The sequence below is a fragment of the Mirounga leonina genome, unplaced genomic scaffold, assembly GCF_011800145.1.
Source record: "Mirounga leonina isolate KUSES-001 unplaced genomic scaffold, KU_Mleo_1.0 Mir_168, whole genome shotgun sequence".
Lineage (NCBI taxonomy): Eukaryota > Metazoa > Chordata > Mammalia > Carnivora > Phocidae > Mirounga > Mirounga leonina.
In genome coordinates, this window is record NW_023270426.1 from 25,522,513 (window position 1) to 25,549,176 (window position 26,664).

Below are 26,664 nucleotides of genomic sequence, written 5' to 3' on the forward strand. Positions count from 1 at the left end.
GTTAAGAGCCCAACTCTTGCTTTCAGCTTGGTGTTGATCTCAGGGTCCTGAGTTCAAGCCCCCAGTTGGGCTCCATGCTGGGTGGAGCCTACTTTATATATATAATATATATAAAACAGAAAAATATGTCTATATCTACAGGGGAGGCTGTTAAAATACTAAAGGGCTGCATAAAAAGGAGGATGCTATTACGATCATCCATCCTAACTAGGGTTTGTTCGAGATCTAAGGAATTCTGGAGGATGTAGGCTCAGGAAACTTCTCTGTAATGGGCCAAATAACAAGTACTAGGATTTACTGGCCATACCCAAAAACGGGAGCGGCTGCGTTCCAGTAAAACTTAATTTATGGACAATGAAACGTCCATTTCTTATACTTTCCACCACCACTGGACCGGATTTGGCCTCTGCCCTGCGGTAGCAGACCCCTGCTCTACGAAGATGGCAGACAAGAAGGGACTTGGAAAAGAACCGAGATTGTGCAGCAGGTACCAGGGATCAGATCGCTGCTGGGCCAGGTTGTCAACCTCCCTGGACGCCAGCGACCTCTTAAATGGGGCGGTGGCCCCCACGTCGGGGTGTACGATGAGGGTTAGAAGAGAACACACGGGGAAAGCTCGGAGCTCGTACGAGGTGCTCCTCAGAGGGTAATTCTTTCTCCGCGGCCTCGCCTCGGAAGGGCGGACCCCACCGCGGGCGGCGGCTCCGCGGGGCCAAGGCGGCGGCGCGGGGTGAGGCCTGGCCGGGCCGCGCGGCGCGAGTCGGGGGCGGGGCGGCGGCGCAGCGTCGTCGGCGGCGTCCCCGCCTCCTCCCCAGGGGCCGCGTCGGAGCCTCGGCGGCGGCGGCGCTCACAGCCTGAGGAGAGCGGCTTGCCTGGAAGCGGCGGCGGCCATCCAGACCCACCCGAGGCGCGTCCCCCGCGGCCTCCCCGCGCTCCCAGGCCGCAGCGCCCGCGCCCCTTTAGCTCGCTCGCTCGCTCGCCTTCCTTCCCTGCGGCCGGCTGCGCCATGGCGTTGGCGTTGGCGGCGCTGGCGGCGGTGGAGCCGGCCTGCGGCAGCCGGTACCAGCAGGTGAGCGACGCCGAGTCCCGCCCCGGCCCCCCGGCCTCCAGCCCTCGGTCCCGGCCCCTGCCCCGCCGGCCGGCCGCTTCAGGCGTCTCTGGCCCCAGCCTGTGGCCGACGCGACGCCGCGGCTTAGCAGGCCGCGCCCGGCCTCACAGGGCCGGGCGGGCCCCGCGCTCGGATTCGAGGCCGCCGCGAGCCCGGCCCATCCCTCCGCGACCTGGGGCGGCACTCGGGCGGTGGAAAACCTCTGCCCCGCAGCGTTTCCCGCAGTTCCCGCGGCGGGCGGGTCCCCGAGGCAGAACCCGCGACCCTCGGGAGGCGGCGGCCCGGGGGCATTCAGTTTTCCTTGCTCCTCTCTTGGTTTGATGTCATTGGAAAGAAGGAAAAAAAAAAAAAAGCAAGCGTGAGACGGGAAAGGAAACGAGGTGGAGAGAAAAGATTAAAATCGCTGCTACTGCGGCCGACAGCTCCCCGCGAGATGCGATTGCTCAGGGTTTCAGAGCCTAGTCTGTCGAAACCCATCCCCCTCGCCTCTGGTTTTAAGACAAAAGTCAAAAAATGAGACGAGAGGCAAGTCCGCAGTTTGCAGTAGGTTTGGGAAAGGCGATGTTTTATTGGGGCGATGCCCCAAGATGTCGAGCTTCATGGAAGCCTGCAGGGCGTGTGCCTGGGTGTGTGTTTTAAAAGCTTGGAAATGACGTTTAAGGAGATTTAATAGCATGGCTGGGGAGGAAATGTATAGGGGTTGATTGGAGTATTATCCCGGTTATAATTTCTAAATTGAGGCCCTAGGGAAAAGAGCTGCTTGTTTTACTCGCCCGTCTCTGTAGCTGGGTTCCCCTCGGAAATTCAGAGACAATCTGCAGGGTTTTTAGTGGTATTTAACCTAACATATCATAATTGTGGGAATTAAGCCAGGTAGGAACTGGTGTTGATTGGAACCGCAGATAACTGCTTGCGTTTTGTCATTTCAGATGTTTTTGATATAATTTGCATACAAATGTCAGTCGTGCTTTTATGATATTAAGTGTCCTATCATTGATGAGCTACAGTTTTGCGTTTTAGAAATAAGGAAGACCAGTATGATTAAAACATCTAGATTAACCCAACGCAGCCAGTTACCAGTTTGTTTTGCTGTCATCAGGGCTGTGTTGTAATTTCCTCCCTCCTCCAGCCAGACTTCTGAAATGACTGGTTAAGAATTTAGCTTCTTGGTTTCATAAACACGCCCAAACTGTGGCAGTGTAGTCTAGTCCTCAGATCTCTCACAGCCTGGGGTCTGGCACATGCTTTTTTGTATGACCTTGGGCAAGGCTCTGGGTTCCTCCCTGCTTTAATAAAATACAAACGACAAGTGTCACTTAACTGTCTACACAGTGTTCAAAAATCACATGTACCCCACAGTGGGATCTAATTCATTCTTTTCATCCTGCTTTGGATAAGGCAAACAAGCAAAAAGCTGTGGCTTTTCTTTGTATTGCCATCTTCTTGAGCTATTAGGTAATGCTGACATATTGCTGGAATACAAAAAATTTGGTGGAGTATCAAAACTATGCATTCCTTGGTGTAGTAGTTAATAGCTTTAAAGATGCCGAATTGAGCTATGTCAGGGAGAGGCCTCATCTTTATTTTATTTTTAAAAATCATTATGTTTCAGAAATAACCTCCAAAAACCATGAAAAAAAAAAAGAATCTTCCTAGAAAAATTGCAAAATATGAAAGCCAGCCCCCCCAAAACCCCACAATAAAAATCTATCACCCATAGGTAACCAAAGTTAATATTTTGATGTGTATCTTTGTGGACTTATAAGTATGTAAATATACGTAAGTATAAATCAGTATACATGTGTGCAGATAAGGAAAGCTAATATTGACTGAGCATTTACTACATGCCAGTCATGGTACTAAGTGCGTTACATCCATAATTTCACTAATCCTCATAAAACCTGCATGAGGCAGGGTTTGGTATTATTGTATAGATGACAAAGTCAGGACTCCAGGAGGCTCATTAACTTAAGGTCACAGGCTCTAAGTAGTGATTACAAGGATAAATACACACTCACCTACTTAAAACAGGCTCACATTCCAAATATAGGCATGTGCATTTAGCAGATGTATATGTGCGTATGTATTTTTCTCTTGTACCCATACATATATACAGGCACATCTTTGTACACGTGTACCATTCCATGGGCTACTGATTATACTTGCACACATTTGGTGCATATGTGCACATGTGTATGTTTACACACGCACTGTGCCCATGTGTATCATGTTCTCAGACACGTGCATTCACAAATTTGCAGGTACATGTATTTGTTTACATGTATGTACAGAGGCACACAATATAGCTATATAGGGTGGTTTAATATTTTCATGTCGGCATAGCATGTAACTGTGGTTGTACCATAGTTCAAGTCAGTTGCCTATTGGTCACTAAGTATGTTCATAATTTTTTTTATTCACTGAAGTTTCATTTACATACATCTTCATCTCTTTTCCTTAGTATAAATTTTCAGATGTGGAAACGCTTGGTCAGAGAGTATACATATTTAAAAGGCTTTTGCATTATAGAATATCGGTGAATTGTCCAGGCAACCTGATAGGAGCATGATACTCTGGTTGTCACAAAAGGCAGTTCTGAGTTCTGTTCGATCTGGTTAATCAGATAGAGCTGGTTCTCTAGTAAAGTAAATGCAGTGGAAGACTGTATGATTCATTACTAAAGACAAACACAAGTTTGCCTTTATGGGTTTCTTATTGGGAGTGCACTATGTGCACAACTTGAATTTAGTGTTATGACAGACTGCGCAGAAAGCCTGGGCTCGTAGGTTCCCCATGGCTTTATTTTTTTCCCCCTTTTTGCATTTTGAAGCTGAGATTGTATATCCAAACATTCAGAAGAATTGTTTCAGAAAGGTGTAGGGAGGCCCAGTGTTGTGAAATTTGTAATACATCGCTCTCTCTGCAGGTGTTTATTCCTGTTCATCCATTCCAGTCCCTCTTTGCCTCACTGGACTGTATCTTTGCCTGTTTTATGAATTTTGCCAAATACTTCCTGAAATGTTTTCAGCTCTTTTGATTTGAATCTAATCTAAGGAAGCAACAATGACACTGCCATCTAGGCTTAAAAATAGACTGTGAAATGTTTAGTTTCAGACTTACTGCCTGCTGCAGAAGTTGCCCACTTGTAAGCATCACTAATAGGCTTGTAATGCAGTCTGATGACATTGTAGAGCTGCTTTGGGAATGATACCTTTTTGTATAAATTCTCTCAGGATTGTGGAGGAAGGTTTTGATAGATCAGGGAAAGAATTTCATCTCTGCCAAGCCAAACCATATTTATGCTGAAGTGTTAGATGAAGTCACGATCCTGGAGGAAGGGGCAGAAAGTGCCCATGTGGTTTTATTTTTTTAGTTTGAAAAGTTGTAATTATATCTTGGAATGCCCCTTAGAATGTTACGTCAAGATTTTAAGGTTATTTTGCTGTATTTGTGGCCCATATGTGCAATGATCAAAGAAAACTTTTCAAAAAATATTGAGATGGGTAGAATTGTTTTTTTAAAAACTTTTAAAAATTGTAGTAAAAAAATACATATAATTTACCATTTCGACCATTTTTAAGTGTACAGTTCAGTGGCATTAAATACATTCACATTGTTGGGCAACCATCACCACCATCCATTTACAGAACTTTTCCATCTTCTCCAGCTGAAACTCCATACCCATTGAACAATAACTCCTTTCTTTCCCTTTTCCCGGCCCCCACAACCATCATTCTATTTTCTGTGAATTTGATTACTCTTAATACCTCATGTTAGTGGAATTATATAGTATTTGTCCTTTTGTGGCTGGCTTATTTCACTTAGCTTCATATCCCCCAGGTTTATCCATGTTGTACAGTCAGAATTTCCTCCCATTTTAAGGCTGAATAGTACTGTATGCATAGAGCATATTTTGTTTATCCTTTCATCCAAAGGTGCCCATTTGGGGTGCTTCTGCCTTTTGACCAGTGTGAATAATGCTGCTGTGAATATGGGTGTACAACTATCTTTTGAGTGCCAGCTTTCAGTTCCTTTGGGTATATACTCAGAAGTAAAATTGCTGGTTCATATGGTAATGCTTTTTTAAATTTTTTGATTAAAAAAATAGTTTTCCATAGTACCTACAGCATTTTACATTCCTACCAGCAGTGCATAAGAGTCCCAATTTTTTTTTGAAGAGTTCCAATTTTTAACATCCTCATCAACACTTGTTATTTTTTGATAAAGCCATCCTAATGGGCGTGAAGTTGTATCTCACTGTAGTTTTGATTTACATTTCCCTAATGATTAGTGGTATTGAGAATTTTTTTATGTGCTTTTGGCATCTGTAAATCTTTGGAGAAATGCATGTTCAAGTCCTTTACCCACTTTCGAATTGGGTTCTTTGCTTTTTGTTGAGTTGTAGGAGTAGAGTCATTTCTTAGTAATATTTACATTTTCACCTTTTTACTATGAAAATTCCAAACATATACTAAAATGTATAATAAATCTAACAAAAGTAATCAACAAATGGGTATTGTTGTTTCATTTATACTCCCCACCATTATTTTGAAGCAAACCTTAGAAATCATGTTATTACATCCATAAATATTTTTGTGCGTAACTCTAAAAGATGTTGTAAGCAGTTCGTATGTGAGAAATAAATCATGAGAGCCCTTTTGTCATCTGTTATGAATATGGAAACAAAATTTGTGTCAGGAGCTGTAGATCTACAACTGTGATTCTTTTTTTTTTTTTTTTTTTTTAAAGATTTTATTTATTTATTTGACAGAGACACAGCGAGAGAGGGAACACAAGCAGGGGGAGTGGGAGAGGGAGAAGCAGGCTCCCTGCAGAGCCCGGAGCCCGATGCGGATTCGATCCCAGGACCCTGGGATCATGACCTGAGCCGAAGGCAGTCGCTTAACCAACTGAGCCACCCAGGCGCCCTACAACTGTGATTCTTATTTGACTTCCTCTTAGTAAGCAGTGACTGTTTTTTTGTAGTGGTGATGGATACTTGCTGATTCATTCTTAATTTTCTTGCCTGCTTCTGCTGGTGACCACTTGTTAGGGGAGATTTAATTGGTTTTATCATTCTCTCTTTGCACTGAGGGACTAAGGCCCAATTGAGGAAATCCTGGCATCATCTCAACTGACACCAACCCCTGGTTTGCCTGCCTGTAACTTCAAATTACTTTATGCTAGACACCGATTGTATCATATTACTTTACATAAAATTATATTATAAAATAAATCCTTCTGTGAGAGTGACTTTGTATTCTTACTAATAAAAAAAAAAAGGAAAGGCTTGAAGAGGTTCAAGTGCCATCTTCTGATTTATCTGTTTTTAGGGCTTTAAAATAATTACTTTGGTTTCTTAATAATTTACTTTTATGTTGTCTTTGAACAAGTACAGCTGTTTATGGGGTGCCTGGGTGGCTCAGTCGGTTAAGTGTCTGCCTTCAGCTCAGGTGTCCTGGGATCGAGCCCTGTGTTGGGCTCCCTGATCAGTGGAGAGCCCGCTTCTTCCTCTCCCTCTGCCCCTCCCCCCCTTGTGCTCTCTCTCACTCTCTCTTGCTCGCTCTCTCTAGCTCAAATAAATAAATAATAAAAAGTACAGATGTTTAATGGAACATATTCTCGTAGTAGTGGATGGTGCCCATTTAGATAAAGCAGCTCCTAACAATTTAATTAGAGATTGATGCTGATAATAAGCTTGATGGTCTTTGTTCTCAAATCATTTTTGCCAATATAGGCAGTTGGTAAATACCATACATTGAATTTGTTGAGCTTTATATACTCCAGTTGTAATTGATCCTAGTGGCTGTCTAGATAGATGTGCAGGATGTGTTATTTTGCCTTCACCAAGTGTAGTAATAAAGTGAGTGTTAATAGACATCATTTAGCACTTCCTGCTGTTAAAATTAGGATGACTCATTTTTTTTCCCTGAATAACACAATTTATTATATTAAAAGTTATACATACTGGGTCTAAATACTGATCAAATTTAAGAATGTTTCTGGTGAAATATTTTCTTACTGATAAAAGCAGTTTGTTTCACATGTATGTTTTTTATGCCCCTTAGCAATTGAATATTGACATTTTTTCGTTTAAATTCACATATTGCACTAATATCAGTTACTAGTTAATGAGATGTTTGAATGTGATTTGGAGGTTTTTCTGGAAATTGGATAGTTTATGAATAGAAATACATGGCTTTAGGGAGTGACTTCTGTTTAAGTTTGATTTTATGTATTATTCAGTGCTTAAATGTGGCATTAAAATTAAGCATTTCTTGTTAGGCATTAGTACGCAGATATTCTTCATAGCCTCGAGTCAGACAGTACACTTGTAAAGGAAAGCTTGATTTCCCTTCCCTTCCAGTCTCTTCTCAGAGGTAAGTGCTCAAATTGCATTCTTCAGGCTTTAATAATTTTTTTTCCTTTCCTTTTTTTAAAACAAGTTTAAAAAAAAATTTTTTTAAATAACCTTTAATTTTTGTAACATTTAAAAAATTTCAGAAACATTGAGAAAATGTAGTTTCCATGTACCTCAGATCCAGTTTTCCCTATTAACATCTTACATTAGTGTGATACATTTATGACATTAATAAACCAATACTGATACATTATTATTAACTAAACTCCATACTTTATTCAGAATTTTGTTTTTTAATCTAATGTCCTTTTTTGTGTCCCACAATCCCATACAGGTTACCATATTACATTTGGTTGTCATGTTACCTTAGGGTCCTCTTGGCTGTGATTTTCCTTGTTTCTGGTGACCTTGACAGTTTCGAGGAGTTTTGGTCAGGTGTTTGTAGACTGTCCCTCAAATGGGATTTTTTTTTTTTCTGCAGTTTTATTGAGAAAATTGACATACATCACTGAATAAGGTTTACAGCATCGTGGTTTGATTCACATATATTGTGAACTGATTACAGTAGGTTTACCTAACATCCATCTGCTCATATAGTCAGTTGGATTTGTCTGAATCTTTTTTCATGATCAAACTGGGGTTGTGGGTTTTAGTGAGGAAGACCACAGAGGTAAAGTGCCATTTCTATCACACCATACCAAGAATGCGTACAACCAATGTGACTTAACACTGTTGATGTTGACCTTGATCACCTGGTTCAAGTAGTATTTATGAGGTTTCTCTTTTGTAAAATTATCCCCCCCTGCCCCCCCCCCCCCGGCTTTTCATACTCTGCCCTTTGGAAGGAAGTCACTATCTATGTACAATATGCACTTAAGTATTGAAGAGTTATGCTCCACCTTGTGGAGGGCAGGGTATTTACATAAATTACTCAGAATTTTTCTGCACAGGATAGTTGTCTCATCCTATTAATTTATTCAGTGATATCAGGATGGACTCATTTATTTTATTCTTTGGGTTATAATCCAGTACTAATTTATTTTGTGGCTCAGATATTTGCAGTTTTGGCCATTGGAACTCTTTCAGTTGGCACTTGTGTCCCTCTAACATAATTCCATCATTTTGGGTTTTTTGAAGCACTTCCTTCCTTTCTGGCATGAGGCTCATTGTGAATATTTCCTGTCCCATCCTGGAATCAGCTATTTCTCCAAGGAGCCTGGTTCCTTTTATTGGACAGTGATACTAGAAACCAAGATCTGTGCACATTGCTACTAGGGGGCCATTGTTTCTAGGCCTTCTAAGTTAACAGAGTAAAGAAATAGATGTGTGTATATGTATCTATAAGTATTTCTATATGTAATCACCTGTATCTATATGAAACTAACCAACTCTAACCAATTACTACATGGATCACTGTAGCCTCCTGCCCTGGCCTGTCTGGAAACTCCCACTTTAGCAGTGAGAAATCTTGCTCCCACCACCCACCATCCATTTACTTAATTCTTCAATTCTAACATACGTGTGTAGTGGTATCAGAATTGGTAACCTACACCTCTGTGAGAAACACTTCTATCAACTAGAGGACAGGGCATTTATACAGTTTCTTTTGCTGTTAGACTTACAGACTGCTAGTTTCCAAAGTTGCTTAGGTACTTAGGTCAGCACCTTTCCCCTCACCTTCTTTAGTGGGGTTGTTTGATACATTTATAATAGTTAGGTTGTTAAGAAAAATGGTAGGAGTGATTACTCTTTTTTCCCAAAGTTTCTGTTAATAATCATGTTTTGCTTTTTAAAAAATTCATGTAACAAACTTACTTGGAAATAGTTTCAACTTACAAGTGTCAAGTATAGAATAAAGTAACACCCATGTATTTATTGCTCACAGTCACCTCAAACATTAAGGTCTGATTAACAATGAAATACAGTGCTATAAAAATTGAAAGCACTATAGGTAAAGCCCAAGTCCCTTTAACCTCACAATCCTCTCTCTATAGAATTCTATGCTTATTTTGCAATTTACTTTGTTATTAAATTATTTTTAAGTTATTTTGTCCTTGTGAAATTTAAATGAGATTTTATGGACTAGGGAATCAGGAATGTGGTGTTCTTAGTATTTTGAAGCTCTCGTTTTAGGAGTTTTATTTTATAGCATCCAGACTTTTCATATAACTTTACGTTAATAAGCAGGGTTGTTGTTTTGTTTTGTTTTTTTTTTTACAGTAATCTCTGTACCCAGCGTGGGGCTTGCACTCAAAACCCCGAGATCAAGAATTGCATGCTCTACCAACTGAGCCAACCAGGTGTCCCAATAAGCAGTTTTTGAAGCTTGTAATGTAGACTTCAGTATCTGGAAGGTTCACTTTGGACATTAAGTAGAGACTGATTGAGGAGAAGGTAAAAGGACTTTATTAAAACATCTAATCAGTAATAGTCCAGCTTCTGTCATGAAGTAAGAGGTTATGTGACTATAGGTGAGAATTTTAAATCTCCTTCTAGCCTTATTTTCTCTTTTGTAAAATGAAGTAGTTGGACTATATCACTTTGACTCTTTCCAGCTTATAGTTGTTTTTGTATGTAGAAGCTGGTGGCTTTGATCCAAAGAGATGGCATTCTCTTGATGATTTAGCAAACTTCTTTCATGATGAATAACTATTTTTAAAAGTGATGTCATTAAATATAGATGGTGAGTTTATGCTAAAAGATAAAAGAAATTATGCATTGTTCAAAAATATAGAAAATGTCTCCTTAATAGTATATTTTCAAAAAAAATGGGTCACTGAGTACAGAATACCATTTTGTCATTTTTCAGTACTAGTTTTAAGTCTTTCCCTTCTTGTCAGCTTCAAACATTATATATCATAGCAAAAAATTAATAATGCTTTTAGAAATCAGGAAAAGTAATAATTACAACTTTTCCAAATACATTTTTTTAGAGGGGGTGGGGCAGAGGGAGGGGGAGAGAGAGAATCCCAAGCAGGCTCCACGCCCAGCATGGAGCCTGACATGGGGCTCGATCCCACGACCCTGAGATTTACAACCCAATCCAAAGTCAAGAGTGGGACGCTTAACTGACTGAGCCACCCAGGCATCGCAATAAACTTTATTTTTTTAAGAGCAGTTTTAGGTTCACAAAATCATCACCCACTGTCATACAATTTTATTACTTCATGATAGAAGCTGGACTATTACTGGTTAGATGGATTTTTTTGTTTGTTTTTAAAGATTTTATTTTTAAGTAACCTCTATACCCAATGTGGGGCTGAAACTCACGACCCCAAGATCTAGAGTCACACACTCCACCAACTGGGCCAGCTGGGTGTCCCTGATTAGATGTTTTAATAAAGTCCTTGTAAAAGTGAGAAAATAGTAATTTTAAAAGTTCTGTAGCTTTTTTTTTTTAAATTAAGCTGGCTCTTTGAGTTCTAGTATTCTCATTCACTGCTTTTAGTAGTTACATTTTCACAAGTTTTGAAATTCTCATGTAACTCTTGAAACAGAATAAGAAGTTTGATTTGAGGGTAATCTGCAGTTGAGCATCTTATACATGATTGATGGTTGATACTAGAGTCTTTTCAGCAGTTTGTCCTCTTGTAGCTGAATTGCGTTTTCAGATGTAGTATTTTAAACTGTGCTTAAAATCAGTTCTCCTCAGTCATGTATGTGAGGGTAGGCAGCATTAATTATCTTTGACATGTTGACCCAGTTTCATTTTAGGTGGCTAAGTGAGGTGATCAGAGTTTTGTGATCTTGTGAGTTTCACAGCCAGCTTGCCACCTTTCAGCTGTGGCCAAAATGACCAGCTGAGTAGAAGGGGAGAAAGTTTATGGGGGGCATGAAAGGTAATCATTGGCATATTATATTAGCATCTGCTATTATTTGGAAGGTTAAAATATCTTTTCATGTATCAGGTTTAATGTAATCCAAATGCCATTTTAAGTTTAATTTCTCATTTCAGTGAAATATTAAAGTAAGAATCTGTAACTGTTTAAAAGGATCTCAACAATTACTGGGGCATACCTTCTTTTTTATTGTTAATGTTAATCACCATACATTACATCATTAGTTTTTGATGTAGTGTTCCATGATTCATTGTTTGCGTATAACACCCAGTGCTCCATGCAGTATGTGCCCTCTTTAATACCCATCACCGGGCTAACCAATCCCCGCTCCTCCCTCCCCTCTAGAACCCTCAGTTTGTTTCTCAGAGTCCATAGTCTCTCATGGTTCATCTCCCCCTCCGATTTCCCCCTCTTCATTCTTCCTGGGGCATACCTTCTAACACTGATTTTGTATTTCTCTTAGCAGATTGCTTTATTATTTAATTGTCCCTGGTTAATGCTGTAGTTATTTCTGAGAAAAGAACTTTTTTTTTCCCTTTAAAAAATTAAGACTGACTTTCAGATACTGCAGTGGTACTACAAAAGGTTATTTAATGAAGGAAAATTCCACCATGCAGTTAGTGAAAAGTTTATTCAATTATTTGTATTTGCTCAAAAGTCTAGAAGGATAGCTGAAAGATCAGATTGGTGGTTTTTATTTTCTTCTGTATATTTTTGCCTATTGAGTGATTCAAGAGAATGTATTATGGTCTTGATATAGTACTAATTATATTAATACAGAGAATGAGATTGTAGATAAAAGACATCATTTTAAGATGGAAGAGCTCACCTGGTTCCAGGTAGGAAGCTTCTGAGAGGATGAAACTTAGCTTGGCCTTGAAGGATGAGCAAGATGTAGTGAGGGAGACAAAGATTTGGGGGAAGGAGTGGACTCTCATGACTTGTTGTTTCCAATGGGAAATGTGTTTCAGGGCCAGGGCCTAGAGTGCATCACCCTCTCTGGTCTGGAGGCCTCCTCTTACTCGTCCTCTCCCTGGAATGCTCTTTCCCTCTTAGCCCCCCATCTTAATTTAGGTAGTCTGTCTTAAGGGGAGTTTGAGTAACCCCCCCCCATTAGGTTAGTTTCCCCTGACCATAGTGAGATTCCTTTTTTGTGACACATTTTGTAATCACATTTTATCTTTTTTAACTTTCAATTTAGTTTTTATATCAAAATTATACATGCATATAGGTTAGAGTCAAATCTTACAGGCTTATTACTAAAGACAGTAGTCTCCTGTTTACTTGCCTGCTTCTTAGCTCTTTTAGCTGTTTCTTTTACTGTTTTGTTATTATCCTTGTAGCTAAAGAACATTTTATAGTGTGCTATTTCTTGATTTTTCAGTTTTCACTGTTGAAAAAAAATTGACTTCACCGCTATGGGGTGTAAGGATTTGTCTTTTACCTCCCTCCCACAGTCGCGTATACTCCTACTTCCTGTCTCTTCACTTTTCTGATATAGTTGTATCCATTATGTGGTTAGATCAATATTCAGCATTTACAATAATTGAAAGTAATAAATACTGTTCACAGCTGAGATATTTGGTATTCTGTGGTTTCTTGTCCTTGCCTGAACAGTACTTTATTTTCCCTGAAGTTAATAATTATTTTGGGGGGTGGGGAGATGGGTAAAATAGTGATGGGGATTAAGGAGTGCACTTGTGATGAGCACGGGGTCATGTATGGAAGTTTTGAATCACTATATTGTACTCCTGAAACTAATACTACACTGTATGTTAACTCTACTGGAATTAAACTTTAAAAAGTAATTATTTTTTGTTTTCTTAATTTCTGTGTACATATCATAAATTGCTAATAGCACTAATTCATCCTCAGGCTCTTAACTAATACAACCTCATAGTTTTTTTGATATGTTCAGATACATCAGGTATTTTATTGATATCATTGAGGGTGGGAAGGGGTCTTTCCTGGCCTTTTGACCCATTCTAGAAGATTGCTCCCAAGGTCTGCTGTTCAGTTGTCATCCTGGGGGTTTCCTTTCCCAGGGTTTTTAATTGAAGCCCCTTTCCTTGATTCACTTTTCTCTCTTGGTTTATTGCCTCGTTTTCCTAGAACACAGCCTTCAGTATCTTTCTGAGGAAGAATGCATGGGAAGTTAAGCCCTCCCTCCCTTTTTTGAGACTTTGTACATTGAAGACTCTTTTATGTTACTTAGACTTTTGGTCTAGAAACATTTTCCTTTAGAATTTTGAAGGCATTTACTCCATTGCCTTCTAAGTTCAACTGTTTTGCTTTTAGGAAGCATGAAGTCAGTTTTGGTGTCTGATTCTTCAAATGGGACCTACTTTCTCTAGCTCTCGGTCTCGTACTCTCAGAAGTTTTTAGGAGCGGGCGCCTGGGCGGCTCAGTTGGTTAAGCGACTGCCTTCGGCTCAGGTCATGATCCTGGAGTCCCGGGATCGAGTCCCGCATCGGGCTCCCTGCTCGGCAGGGAGTCTGCTTCTCCCTCTGACCCTCCTCCCTCTCATGCTCTCTGTCTCTCATTCTATCTGTCTTAAATAAATAAATAAAATCTTTAAAAAAAAAAAGTTTTTAGGAGCTTCTTTTTGTTTCTAGTATTCTTAAATACTGTGTTGTACCTTGAGAGCTACTTTCATCCATTGTGCCAGGCATTCAGGGGGGTCCTTTTGGTCTGGAAGCCCATGTCCATCAGTTCTGGTAAATTTAAAAAAGTTTTTGTGTCCAAACTGTGGAGAGAGTCCAGATGTCCTTCGACTGATGAATGGATAAAGAAGAGGTGGTATATATACACAATGCAATATTACTCAGCCATTAAAAAGAATGAAATCTTGCCATTTGCAAAGACGTGGATGGAGCTAGAGTATATTATGCTAAGTGAAATAAGTCAGTCAGAGAAAGACAAATACTGTATGATTTCACTCATATGTAGAATTTAAGAAACAAAACAGATGAACATATGTGATGGGGGAAGAGAGAAACTATAAGAGATTCTGAATGATAGAGAACAAACTGAGGTGTGATGGAAGGAGGTGGGTGGGGGGTGGGCATTAAGGAGGGCACTTGTGAGAGCACTGGGTGTTATATGTAAATGATGAATCACTCATTTCTACTCCTGAAACCAACATTGCACTATATATTAACTAACTAGAATTTAAATAAAAACTTGAAAAGAAAAAAAATTAAGTTTTTGTTTGATTTTTCTCTGCTTTGGTTTTTTTTTCTCCTCTCTTTGGATCTAGAACCTCTTGTAGTGATTTAAAAATTATTTAGCCTCATCTCATATTTTTCATCTTTGTCTTTTTTTCTACTTTCTGTGAGATTTCTCAATTTTAATCTTCTTTTAAAAGTTTTATTTATTTATCTCTGCCTAACAGGGGGTCAAACTTATGACCCCAAGATTAAGAGTCACGTGCTCTTCCAACTGAGCCAGCCAAGCGCCCCGAGATTTCTCAATTTTAGATTCTTTTTGATAAATTTTTAATCTGTTAGTTTTAATTTTCAAAAACTCTCTAATCCCCCCTTTTTTCTTTATAGCACACCATCCTTGTTTTATGGTTCTGATTTTTTTCTCCTCTGAGATTATTGAAAACTTTTTCCTTTCTTTAAGTTTTCATCTTCCTGCCTACTTGTTTCCTCCACATTGCATGTATTCTCTTTGTTTTGGTCTTTTATGACCTTTAGAAGCTTTCATTAGGTGTGTGGTGATCTTCGCCTGCATGGTTCAGAGTGTACAACCAGTAAAGCCGTTTGGAAGCTCAGTATGCTTGATGGAGTTTATTGCTTTGAGTGACAGTGTCATTAGGTCTATTCTCTTGGGTTGCTGCATTTCCCAGAGAATAGGCCTGGCTGCTAGTAGGAAGGGAGCTGAATGGGAGGAAGAAGGCTGGGAGAGCTCAACATTTAGTACGTAAGCGTCTCACTTCATCACTCTTTTCTGATATGCTACCCTTTCTCCTAAACTGTGTCTCCAGCCCAAAACTCTGTTTTACACTCTCCAGAGAATAAATTTCTAGTCCTCTAATGGGGATCTTGGGAGCTGTGTGTTTCTGGCTGCGTCTACAACCTTTCTGCTTTTAAATCTCATTGTCATTCCTACTTCCACCAGTACCTGCTGCCACTGCTTGAGCCTTTTGAGGATATAGTGCAAGACAGATTGCTTTTCTGCCTTCTGGGTTAGGCTTCAGTTTTCCTGGGTCTGCTGTGGTAGTTGACAGCTGTCATCCTGCTTCTGGCTTTCAGGATTTTACTGCTGCTTCCTTTCCTGGCACTCGGCTCTGTAGTTTTTTGCCTTAAAATTAAAACTTTACTGACATTTACATTTAAGATGGTTTTGGAAGGGATAAGAAGAAGTACATGTGTGTGTTTAGTCTTTAAGTGGAGTATTAAAATTGCACTTAATTCTTTTGTCTTTTCTTTGATAAACTACAGACTTAGGCTAAAAACACCAGTCACCTTTACTGTTGAGTCCTTTACCCCACACCAGTCATGGCCTAACTTGTTCATTGAATGGTGTTAAATTAATCTAGCAGTTAAACGCTTGCATAATGGAACATTTCTGTGATGGTGGAATGGAGGGAAAGGTATGTAATGCTTAATGCATCTCTCTGTTTCTCGGCTCTCATTGTTCTTGGAGGAGAAGGGGACCTCATGATCAAACCTAAGTTAAGGCAGACTCTCTTGAATACCTTTTCCCATCCATAATCTCTGCCCTCGTATGCTCTACTCCAGGCATAATAATAATAATACAGTAATAAGCAAGCATAGCTTTTGGAACTTCTCAGCCTGAGAGAGTTCTGGTTGTTCACAGGGCTACCAGAGCCAAGCAGGCTGCAGTCAGCGCTAGTCCCTGGCTTCTAGGCATGTCTGTCACTTTTGGTATCTGGACTTTGACTTTACTGTGTTTTTAATGTAGAATATTCCATTTCTTGGATATACCATTTGGTTGTTTTTATTTTTATTTTTTAAAATATTATTTATTTATTTATTTGACAGAGAGAGAGAGAGTACAAACAGGGGGAGTGGCAGGCAGAGGGAGAGGGAGAAGCAGGCTCCCCACTGAGCAGGGAGCCTGATGTGGGGCTCGATCCCAGGACCCTGAGATCATGATCTGACCTGAAGGCAGATGCTTATCCGACTGAGCCACCCAGGTGTCCCTTTATTTATTTGTTTTAAACTTTTTTTTTCCTTTAATATTTTATTTCTCCATTTGAGAGAGAAAGAGAGCACGGCAGGGTGGGCCGGGGTGGGGAGCACAGAGGGAGAGGGAGAAGCAGACTCTCTGCTGAGCAGGGAGTCCAACTCAGGGCTTGATCCTAGGATCCCAGGACAATGGGATCACGACCCAAGCCAAAGGCAGACACCCAACCAACTGAACCACCCAGGTGCCCCCATTTGGTTGTTTTTGGAAGAAAAAAACATTCTAGGAATGACAGTGTGATTAAAATAGTAATTTTTCTTCATATGTACCACCTTTATTGAACACCTGTTTATACCTATACTGTGCTAAGTGTTATAGGTTGAATACCAAATGTTAAACGTTTCTTATTTCTCAGGAGATAAATGTTGAAGAAGTCTGTTTCTCCTTTATGTTTCTTAAGCTTTTGTTGCCATTTATTTGAATATTGGTAATTATAGAATCATAATGTTCTTTTTTTTTAAAAGATTTTATTTATTTATTTGACAGAGAGAGACACAGCGAGAGAGAGAACACAAGCAGGGGGAGTGGGAGAGGGAGAAGCAGGCTCCCCACTGAGCAGGGAGCCCGATGCGGGGCTCCATCCCAGGACCCTGGGATCATGACCTGAGCCGAAGGCAGACACCCAACGACTGAGCCACCCAGGCGCCCATCATAATGTTCTTTTAATTTTTGTTATGAAATACACAATACATATACAAGGAATACATGTAATGCATAAGTTTATAAAGCCTGCAAATAAATCAAACACCTTTGAGTTTATAATCCAGGTCACAGCAATCTTCTGAAAGTTTCTTTTGTTTCTCGCACCTCCCTTGCTTTTGGACCAGTCAGTAAGAAAGAGTAAGCTTTGTCTTTGTTGCTTTGTAAAGCCTGGTTTCTCATCAGTTTTCTTCATGTTTATGTGCTCCTGGTGCTAAGTAGTCATAGGGATGCCACCGGCTGCTGATGCTCACTCACGGACCTGTCACCACTGTCCCTTCCACAGATTCGGCACTCATCTGCATGTGGCTGCATGCCTTGCCTGTACATGTATTTGGTAATTTGTAAAATAATGTGAATACTTGAGATAAATGTGAACTGGTAGGTTAAGATGGCATTAAGATAAGCCACCGCTTTTTCAGGTAGATTTCTATTAAAGCTACACCTCCATGCCTGCTTTAGTCAGCATGTGCTAAGAAAGTACCCCTGATGTGCCACTCACCGTGCAGTGCTGAGGTGAATACAGTGATGAACCATGCAAAGGTCCCTGTCTGCGTCATGGATACTCTTCCAGTCTCCTTTTCTCCCCTTCCTGAATTGTTAGGAAAGTATAATTTACGTACAGAACCATACACAAATCATAAATTGCACAGCTTAGTGTTCAGAAGGTGAACATGCACTTCTAACTAGTACCCAAATCAAGAAACAACATTACAGCACTCAGAAAGCCCCATTCAAGTGCCCTTCCAGTTACCCCAGGGTAACCACTGACTGGCATATGAGGTTTGCCTGGCTTTGATCTTTATATAAATATAATCATACAGAAAATGCTCTTGTTTCTGGCTTTGGCTCAACATTATTTTTGTGAGATTCACCCATGCATTGTATATTGTCATAGTTTATTCACATTGCTGTGTATGGAGATACCACATTTAGTTATTAAATTTTTTTTAAAGCATTTTTTAAGATTTTATTTATTTATTTGACAGGGAGAGACACAGCGAGAGCAGGAGCACAAGCAGGGGGAGTGGGAGAGGGAGAAGCAGGCTTCCCGCGGAGCAGGGAGCCTGATGTGGGGCTCTATCCCAGGACCCTGGGATCATGACCTGAGCCTAAGGCAGTCGCTTAACCGACTGAGCCACCCAGGCGCCCTAGTTATTCATTCTGCTGCTGTTGATGGGCATTTAGGTAGTTTCCAATTTTATAAGTAGTGATGCTTTAAACATCCTGGTGTGTCTTTTGGTGAACATATATGTTTCTGTTGGATATGTAACTAGAATGGAATTGCTAAGTCATAGAGTATGTATAAATTCATCTTTAATAGATAAGTGCCAAACAGTTTTCTAAAGTGGTTGTACAAACTACAATCCCAGTTGGAGAGTTCTGGTCATTATATGCCTTCATCAACATTTGGTATTTTCTGCTTTTAAAATACCATCTGTGGTTTTAGTTTGCATCTCTGTGCTGACCAGTGAAATGGAGCACTTTTTAATAAGTTTATTGGCCATTTGGATAACTTATTTTGTGAAATGTCTATTTAAGTCTTTTGCCCGTTTTTCAGTTGGGTGGTTTCCTTTTTCTTTTTTTCCTTTTTCCCCACTGGTTTTTTAGAAGTTCTTTATGTATGCTGGTTATGAGTCCTTTGTCTGAAAAATATATCTTTTCCCACTCTGGGTTGTGTTCATTCTCTTAATGGTGTCTTTTGAATGAATAAAATTTCTTAATATGAGAAACAAATGTGGGTGGACAGCTTCATGTCCTTGGACACAAAACAACTAACCATGAAGGAAGAAATTGATAGTCTACTTTTGAAGAACAGCAGTAAGATGAATATCTACTACAATTGCTGATAAAAATATGCCATCCCCTGTGATGACCCAAACACGAAGCTAATCACAGGGTAGAGAATACTGACATAACAAAACAAGTAGAGCCCAGAAGAAAGCAGTTACTGTACCTAAGAAACGACTTCCTTTGGTATTTTAGTGTAATGGTATGTAGGAATAGTTCTTCTGTCAACAGATTTAATGAAACAGTTATTTTGTCCTTGTTGATCTTGATCTTAATAATTGTACATAAAACATCATTTAACAAATATCAGATTAACTTTTTAACATCCAAAATTATCAGCCTAAATATTATTATGGCTTGTACTAAAACCAGTTTTCCTAGTAAATGGAAAAAATGGAAGTGTTCTTTCAGGAGCATTAGGGGGAAAATAATAAAAAATTGACGTCATCCTGGCATGTGTTAGTGCCTGGTAAAATTTTATTGAATGAAATATTCAAATTTCTGACTATCCATGAGAAAAGTTGTTGTGGGCTATGGCAGAAGAAAAGGCAATGGAGAGAAGGGAAAGCTTGAATCACAATATATTTACATTTGATTATACTCCTCTAAGTTATATATCCACATTAATAGGAGAGGGAGAGTGCGAGAGCATGAGCAGTGAGAGAGGGAGAATCTCAAGCAGACTCCACACTGAGCATGAAGCCCCACGCGGGGCTCAGTCCCATGATGCCAAGAGCATGACCTGAGCTGGAACCAAGAGTTGGTCACTTAACTGACTGAGCCACCCAGGCACCCTGATAGGCATATAGTTTTTTTATTTATTATTTATTTTTTAAAGATTTTATTATTTATTTTTGCAAGAGAGAGGGCATGAGTGGAGAGGGCAGAGGGAGAAGCAGACTCCCCTCTGAGCAGGGAGTCCGACGCGGGACTCAATCCCAGGACCCTGGGATCATGACCAGAGCCAAAAGCAGATGCTTAACTGGCTGAGCCACCCAGGTGCCCAGGATGTAGTTTTAATAATAATTTTGCATTGGACTGATTTAAAAGGGTTGAGTTCTTTTGTAATTTTAATATTACATTATATAATTGTTTTACAAGTCAGGATTTGGGGAGACCTAGTATGTATGTTATACGTATCCTTAATGTGTGTATCTTGGTACATACATCTTTATATACACACCTGTGTGTATTAATGTATATGTGTATGTGAAAATCTTAATAGAGGCTAGAAGTGTTCTCTATGCCAAATCCAGAAATTGGACTTGTTCTTAAGTCTAAAAGAATCCTTGAATAGATGATGCCATGTTCTGTTGGGACAACTTCCTTTTTTTTTTTTTCCCCCAGAAAGCATTGCTTAATATAGCATTTTAAATGGTGAATATAATTAAGAGGTTGTTTTTGCTTCCATGTTGGTATTTTATAGCTTTAACATTTCTTAGATGAATACAACATACAGGGTTTTAAAAAAAAAGCACAAACAGTATTTATCACTCTTGCATTTAAATTATGGACTAGACTTTATATATATATATAAATTATTTAAAAGTGAGTCTGTCTAGCTACTATTTTTATGTTGTTGGAGTGATTTCTGCGAGTACCTTGGTTTCTTAGGAAAGTTGAAGTTGGAGATGAGTGGCTACTATCTTGCCTTCCTCCTTTCTCTCTGGATGGTATTCCTTGTTACTTGTATCTCAAGTGAAGAAATAAGAAAACTTATCAAGCTGGTAATCATACTTCATAGCATTTGCTCTCATTTCTAAGGACTAAGATAAATACTGTGAGTATTTTCTCTCCTTCCAAACCAAATTTTATTCATCAGTTTTATTTATGTGTGTAGCAGTGATAACCACAAAAATCTTTAAAAAGCTTTATAAACTGATGGCCTTTCTAAGGGGATTTGCTGTGGTATTAGGATTTTCTTTTCATCTGTTACTGCATTGACTTTTTAAGGCATTATTCTGATTTCTTTTGCTTTGGTGAAGTTTGACTTTTAATCGTGTTTTTATTTTGGTATTAAGAGGATTTGCATTTAATTTTTTCTTCTGACATGAGACATATTGTTGGGGATAGTCTAATTCTGGTGTTTATTTTTTAAATTATCTTTAGGGAAGCTCTTGAAGTAGAAAAATTTAAATTAATGCTGCTCATCCTCAGCTCTTAAAATAGGTTGTTAGCCAAACTATTTTGATTTCTTGATCCTAATATTTTTGTCAGGAGGGGAGAATATTAAGGAATTTTTTTTTTTTTACTACAATTAGTTTGCAGCTCAGTGTGTTATTTTTCTTTATTTTTGTCCATTTGCAAGTATGTGTTCCATGTTAAGCCCTGAGGATACTGATGGGATCAGGACCGTTCGCTCCTATTAAGGGGCATAGACATGGATTTAGCAAGAGAATGATGATTTGGAGCAGTTAATTTTCAGGGCTTTTTCTCCCCACCGTAAAAATGCCTTAAAGGTAGTGTCTTGTACAGTGTGACGTTATAACAGGACAAAGAGCAAGTGCGCGCAGAGACATGGCTATCCGAGAACAGCTTGTGAGTGAATAAGGAGCTCACACAGCTTCCATGCTTTACTGGCTCACAGCTCTAGGCTACCTCTTCCTCTGCCTCCTCCTAGGACTCGCCCTCCTCCTTGGCTGTGGTGTCCTGGTCCTGCTGGTAGTCGGACACCAGGTCATTGATGTTGCTCTCGGCCTTGGTGAAGTCCGTCTCGTCCCTGCCCTCGCCTGTGTGCCAGTGCAGGAGGGGCTTGCGCTGGAACCTGGCTGTGAACTGCTCTGAGATACGCTTGAGCAGCTCCTGCGTGGCCGTGCTGTTGCTGATGAAGGTGGCAGACAGTTTTACCTCCCGGGGTGGGATGTCACAGCTGTTCGCATGTTGTTGGGGATCCACTCCACCAAGTAGCTGCTGGTCTTATTTGGGATGTTAAGCACCTGTTCGTCCACCTCCTTCATGGACAAGGAGCCCCTGAACCCTGGGGCCACAGTCAGGGAGTGGCCACAGTCAGGGAGATGGCGTCACAGGCAGCCATCACGTTCTTGGCCTCAGATATCTGCTGGCTGAGGTCTGGCACCATCAGGGCCCGGTACTGTGGCTGCCTCCGCTTGTCAGCGGGACAAAGCTGGGCCTGAAGAAGTGCAGGTGGGGGAAGGGGGACCGTGCTGACAGCCAGCTTGTGCAGGTCAGCACTGAGCTGGCCAGGAAAGTCCAGGCAGCTGGTGACCCCACTCATAATGGCTGACACCAGGTGGTTGAGGTCCCCATAGGTGGGTGTGGTCGGTTTTAGGGTTCTGAAGCAGATGTCATAGAGGGCCCTGTTATCCGTGCAGTAGGTTTCATCTGTGTTTCTTACGATTTAGTGGACTGGGAGGGTGACATTGTAGGGTTCTACCACTGTGTCTGACACTTTGGGCAAGGACACCACACTGAATGTGTTCATGATCCTGTCTCAGTACTCCTCCTGGATCTTGCTGGGGAGGGGGTTACCCATCCCAGACCCAGGTCCTCCACCCAGGGAGTGGGTCCGCTGGAAGCCCTGCAGGCAGTCACAGCTTTCAGCTTCCTTCCTCAAAATATCCAGCGCCCAGTTGACCAGCCCTGTACCTTCCGTGTAGTGCCCCTCGGTCCAGGTGTTCCCAGCACCACTTTGACATAAGACGAAGTTGTCTGGCCCGAAGATTTGCCCAGAGGGTCCCGAGTGCACACAGTCCATGGTGCCCAGCTCCAGGCTCACGAGCACAGGCGGGGAAGTACCTGCCACCCTTGGCCTGGTTGTAGCACCCGTTGATCCATTCCAGCTGCAGGTCGCTGTCGCTGTGGTAAGTGCCTGTAGTGTCGCTGCCCTGCTATCTGATGACTCCCAGAACTTGGTGACGGTCTGGTTGCTGCAATGGCTGGCCTGGTGGTGGTGGCATGGGTGGAAGGATACACCAATGCAAGAGCTGAGGAGCAGGTGCACAGAGTGCTCTTCAGTTTGGTTTTTTGAGTTTTTTTGGTGTGTTTTTTGTTTTTTGAAGTAGGCTCCACACCCACCATGGAGCCCAACACAGGGCTTGAACTCACAACCCTGAGATCAAGACCGGAGATGAGATCAAGAGTCTCACGCCTAACTGACTGAGCCACCCAGGCACCCATCTTCAGTTTTGTTTTAACTAAAATTCACATTATGTAGGTTTGTGTTTTCAAAATTAGAAAATACTTTTTTTGAGATGTAATTCACATACTGTAAAATTCACCCTTTTAGAGTACACAGTTGAGTAATTTTTACTGTACTCACAAGGTTTGGAACTATTACCAGTATATAACTGCAGAACATTTTTATCACCCCCCAAAAGAAACCTGGGTCCTTTATAGCAGTCAGTTACTCTCTCCTCTTCCCTTCTCCAGCACCTGGCAACTACCAATCTTTCTGTCTCTTCTTGGATTTGCTGTTTCTGGTTATTTTGTATAAACAGAATCATAAAATATGTGGTCTTTTGTGACTGGTTTCTTTCACTTAGCATACTGCTTTCAAGTTTCATCTGCAATGTAGCATGTATCAGTACTTCTTTCCTTTTTTTTTTTTTTTTTGATAGGATGGATTATTCTTAGCCATCCTTTTGTATGGATATACCATATTTTGTTTATTCATTCATCAGTTGATGAACATTTTGACTATTATAAGTTATGCTGCCATGAACATTCACGTGCAAGTTTTTCTGTGAAACTATGTTTTCGCTTCTCTTGAGTATATACTTAGGAGTGGAATTGCTGGGTCTTTTTATAACTCTCTGTTTAACTTGTTTTTGAGGAACTGCCAAACTTTTCCACAGTCACAGTTTTATATTCCTGCTGGCAATGTATGAAGGTTCCAGTTTCTCTGCATACTCAAAAACACTTTTTATTTTCCTTTTTTATTTTCTTATGGCCATATTAGTGGGTTTGAAGTGATAGCTCTTGGTTTGATTTTGCATTTCTGTGATGACTACTGATGTTGAGCATCTTGTGTATACTGCCCATTTGTAGATCTTCTTTGGAGAAATGTCTATTTGCTCATTTTTATTTTTTTTTTAAGATTTTATTTATTTGAGAGAGAGAGACCAAGAGAAAGCAGAGGGAGAGGACACAGAGGGAGAGGGAGAGGGAGAAGCAGACTCCCCACTGAGCAGGGAGCCTGCCACGGGGCATGATCCCAGGACCCTGAGATCATGACCTGAGCCCAAGGCAGATTTTAACTGACTGAGTCACCCGGGTGCCTCTCTTTGCCCATTATTAAATTAGATTTTTTTTTTTTATTGGTGAGTTTTTCTCTGTCAGAATTATTTACCTTATTTTATTTTATTTTATTTAAAGATTTTATTTATTTATTTGAGAGAGAGAATGAGAGCGAGCACATGAGAGGGGGGAGGGTCAGAGGGAGAAGCAGACCCCCTGCTGAGCAAGGAGCCCGATATGGACTCGATCCAGGGACTCCAGGATCATGACCTGAGCCGAAGGCAGTCGCTTAACCAACTGAGCCACCCAGGCGCCCTATTTACCTTATTTTAAATGTCACCCTCTAATTAATAGCAATATAATAGAAAATTGTTCTTGGATGTAAAGAATTTGGTGATGTTAGAATAACTCAATTTACAGTTAGTATACAATTAAAAACCTACAGGTTATATACAGTAGAAAATACACAGTCTTCGGGGCACCTGGGTGGCTCAGTAGGGCTCTCTGCTCAGCGGGGAGCCTGCTCCCCCCTGTGTGTGTGCGTGTGTGCTCTCTCTCTCTCTGTCAAGTAAAATAAATAAAATCTTTTAAAAAAAATGAAGCCCCATATAAATAAAGATTACTATTCAAAAACAAAAAAGAAAATACACAGTCCTCACAAACTTTGGTTATTTCTGAGTAACAGAGTAAAATGCACACTCGGTTGTTTACCTAAGGAAATGTGCTTGTTTACTTTCTGGTAATTATACTGTCTCTTTTGGTAGGATTTAAAGAGTATACAGAAGTCGTGGGTTGGTAAAGAGAGGTTTAAAAATTGCACTGTAAGGTAAAAGATTTAGGATTTAACTCTAAAATTATAAGTGGTAAAATAACATTTAAAGCTAGAGTTTAGGCATTGATCCAGGATTTTTTGAGACTTATTGTTAATAACTAAAGAAGGGATTTAAAACTTACAAGATCTCTTGCTGCTTAAATAGGACCTAACCAAGATAAAAATGAATAGTGTGAATACTTGTAACTTTAAGGATTTATTGGATAGTTCAGCGTTATTTTCCACATGCTTGTTGTGTTTGTGTGAATTAAGAGGTATATTTTGGTACCTCTTTTTTTTTTTTTAAGATTTTATTTATTTGAGAGAGAGAGAATGAGAGACAGCATGAGAGGGAGGAGGGTCAGAGGGAGAAGCAGACTCCCTGCTGAGCAGGGAGCCTGATGCGGGACTCGATCCCAGGACTCCAGGATCATGACCTGAGCCGAAGGCAGTTGCTTAACCATCTGAGCCACCCAGGCGCCCCCCCCCCTTTTTTTTTTTTAAGATGTTATTTATTTGACAGACAGACAGTCAGTGAGAGAGGGAACACAGCAGGGGGAGTAGGAGAGGGAGAAGCAGGCTTCCCACTCGCCCAATGCAGGGCTCGATGCCAGGACCCCAGGATCATGACCTGAGCCAAAGGCAGACCCTTAACGACTGAGCCACCCAGGCGCCCCTATTTTGGTACCTCTTGTCATGTATAAGGCTTTATGGATTTTTTTTTTCTCTTAGTTGTTTAGTAGGGTTTTTTGTTCTCCCATTCTTTTTTTTTTTTTTTTTTTTATCTGACAGAGACACAGCGAGAGAGGGAACACAAGCAGGGGAAGTGGGAGAGGGGGAAGCAGGCTTCCCACTGAGCAGGGAGCCCGATGCGGGGCTCCATCCCAGGACCCTGGGATCATGACCTGAGCCGAAGGCAGGCGCTTAACGACTGAGCCACCCAGGTGCCCCTTGTTCTCCCATTCTTAGTAAATAGAATCCAAGAGTGACTTTTAAGAGCCTTAGGTACTGCCATCCAACAGTTGTAAATGTTGGCCCTTAATTTGGGCCTAATCCTAGTCCTGGCTCCGTTCTTGATTAAAAACAGCTCATTTCTAAATGGAAGACCATCTTTAGAACTTCTTAGGGGAGAGGAGTGAGGAGGCCTTCTTCATGGAGTGGGAACTCAAGTTTAAGAATTTAAACCTGCAGGGTATAGTGTCTGTAAACTTGTTAAAATCTAGTTTGCGGGGCGCCTGGGTGGCTCAGTCGTTAAGGGTCTGCCTCCGGCTCAGGTCATGATCCCAGGGTCCTGGGATCGAGCCCCGCGTCGGGCTCCCCGCTCAGCGGGAAGCCTGCTTCTCCCTCTCCCACTCCTCTGCTTGTGTTCCCTCTCTTGCTGTGTCTCTCTCTGTCAAATAAATAAAATAAAATCTTTAAAAAAAAAAAATCTAGTTTGCTTCTGTTAGAACTAGAACTATGTATGATTTCTGTATGGGAGATTTGTTAAACTGTTGTTTAGGTAAAATGTCATGTATATAATTCTAATAGCAACAATATAGATAGGACACAGAGGAAGGTAGTAAGGAGTCACATTCTTTATTTTAGATATGCTGCCTTTCTCTGGCTAAATCTAGAGGACAAAACATTATTAACATCTGTT

At 40.7% G+C, this 26,664-nt stretch overlaps 1 protein-coding gene and 1 pseudogene across 1 annotated transcript in view; one reads left to right on the forward strand and one right to left on the reverse strand.

The window, feature by feature from the left end:
• Positions 1-813: 813 nt before the first annotated feature.
• The window catches only part of NDFIP1 (Nedd4 family interacting protein 1), a 52,018-nt gene continuing 26,167 nt past the window's right edge, over positions 814-26,664 (forward strand). Inside the window, exon 1 of the mRNA XM_035014355.1 lies at positions 814-1,069. Within this exon, the coding sequence (XP_034870246.1) occupies positions 1,007-1,069 (63 nt within the window). The 5' untranslated portion in view covers positions 814-1,006. The remainder of the gene's footprint in view (positions 1,070-26,664) is intronic.
• Positions 21,605-22,883, reverse strand: LOC118016754 (annotated as a pseudogene).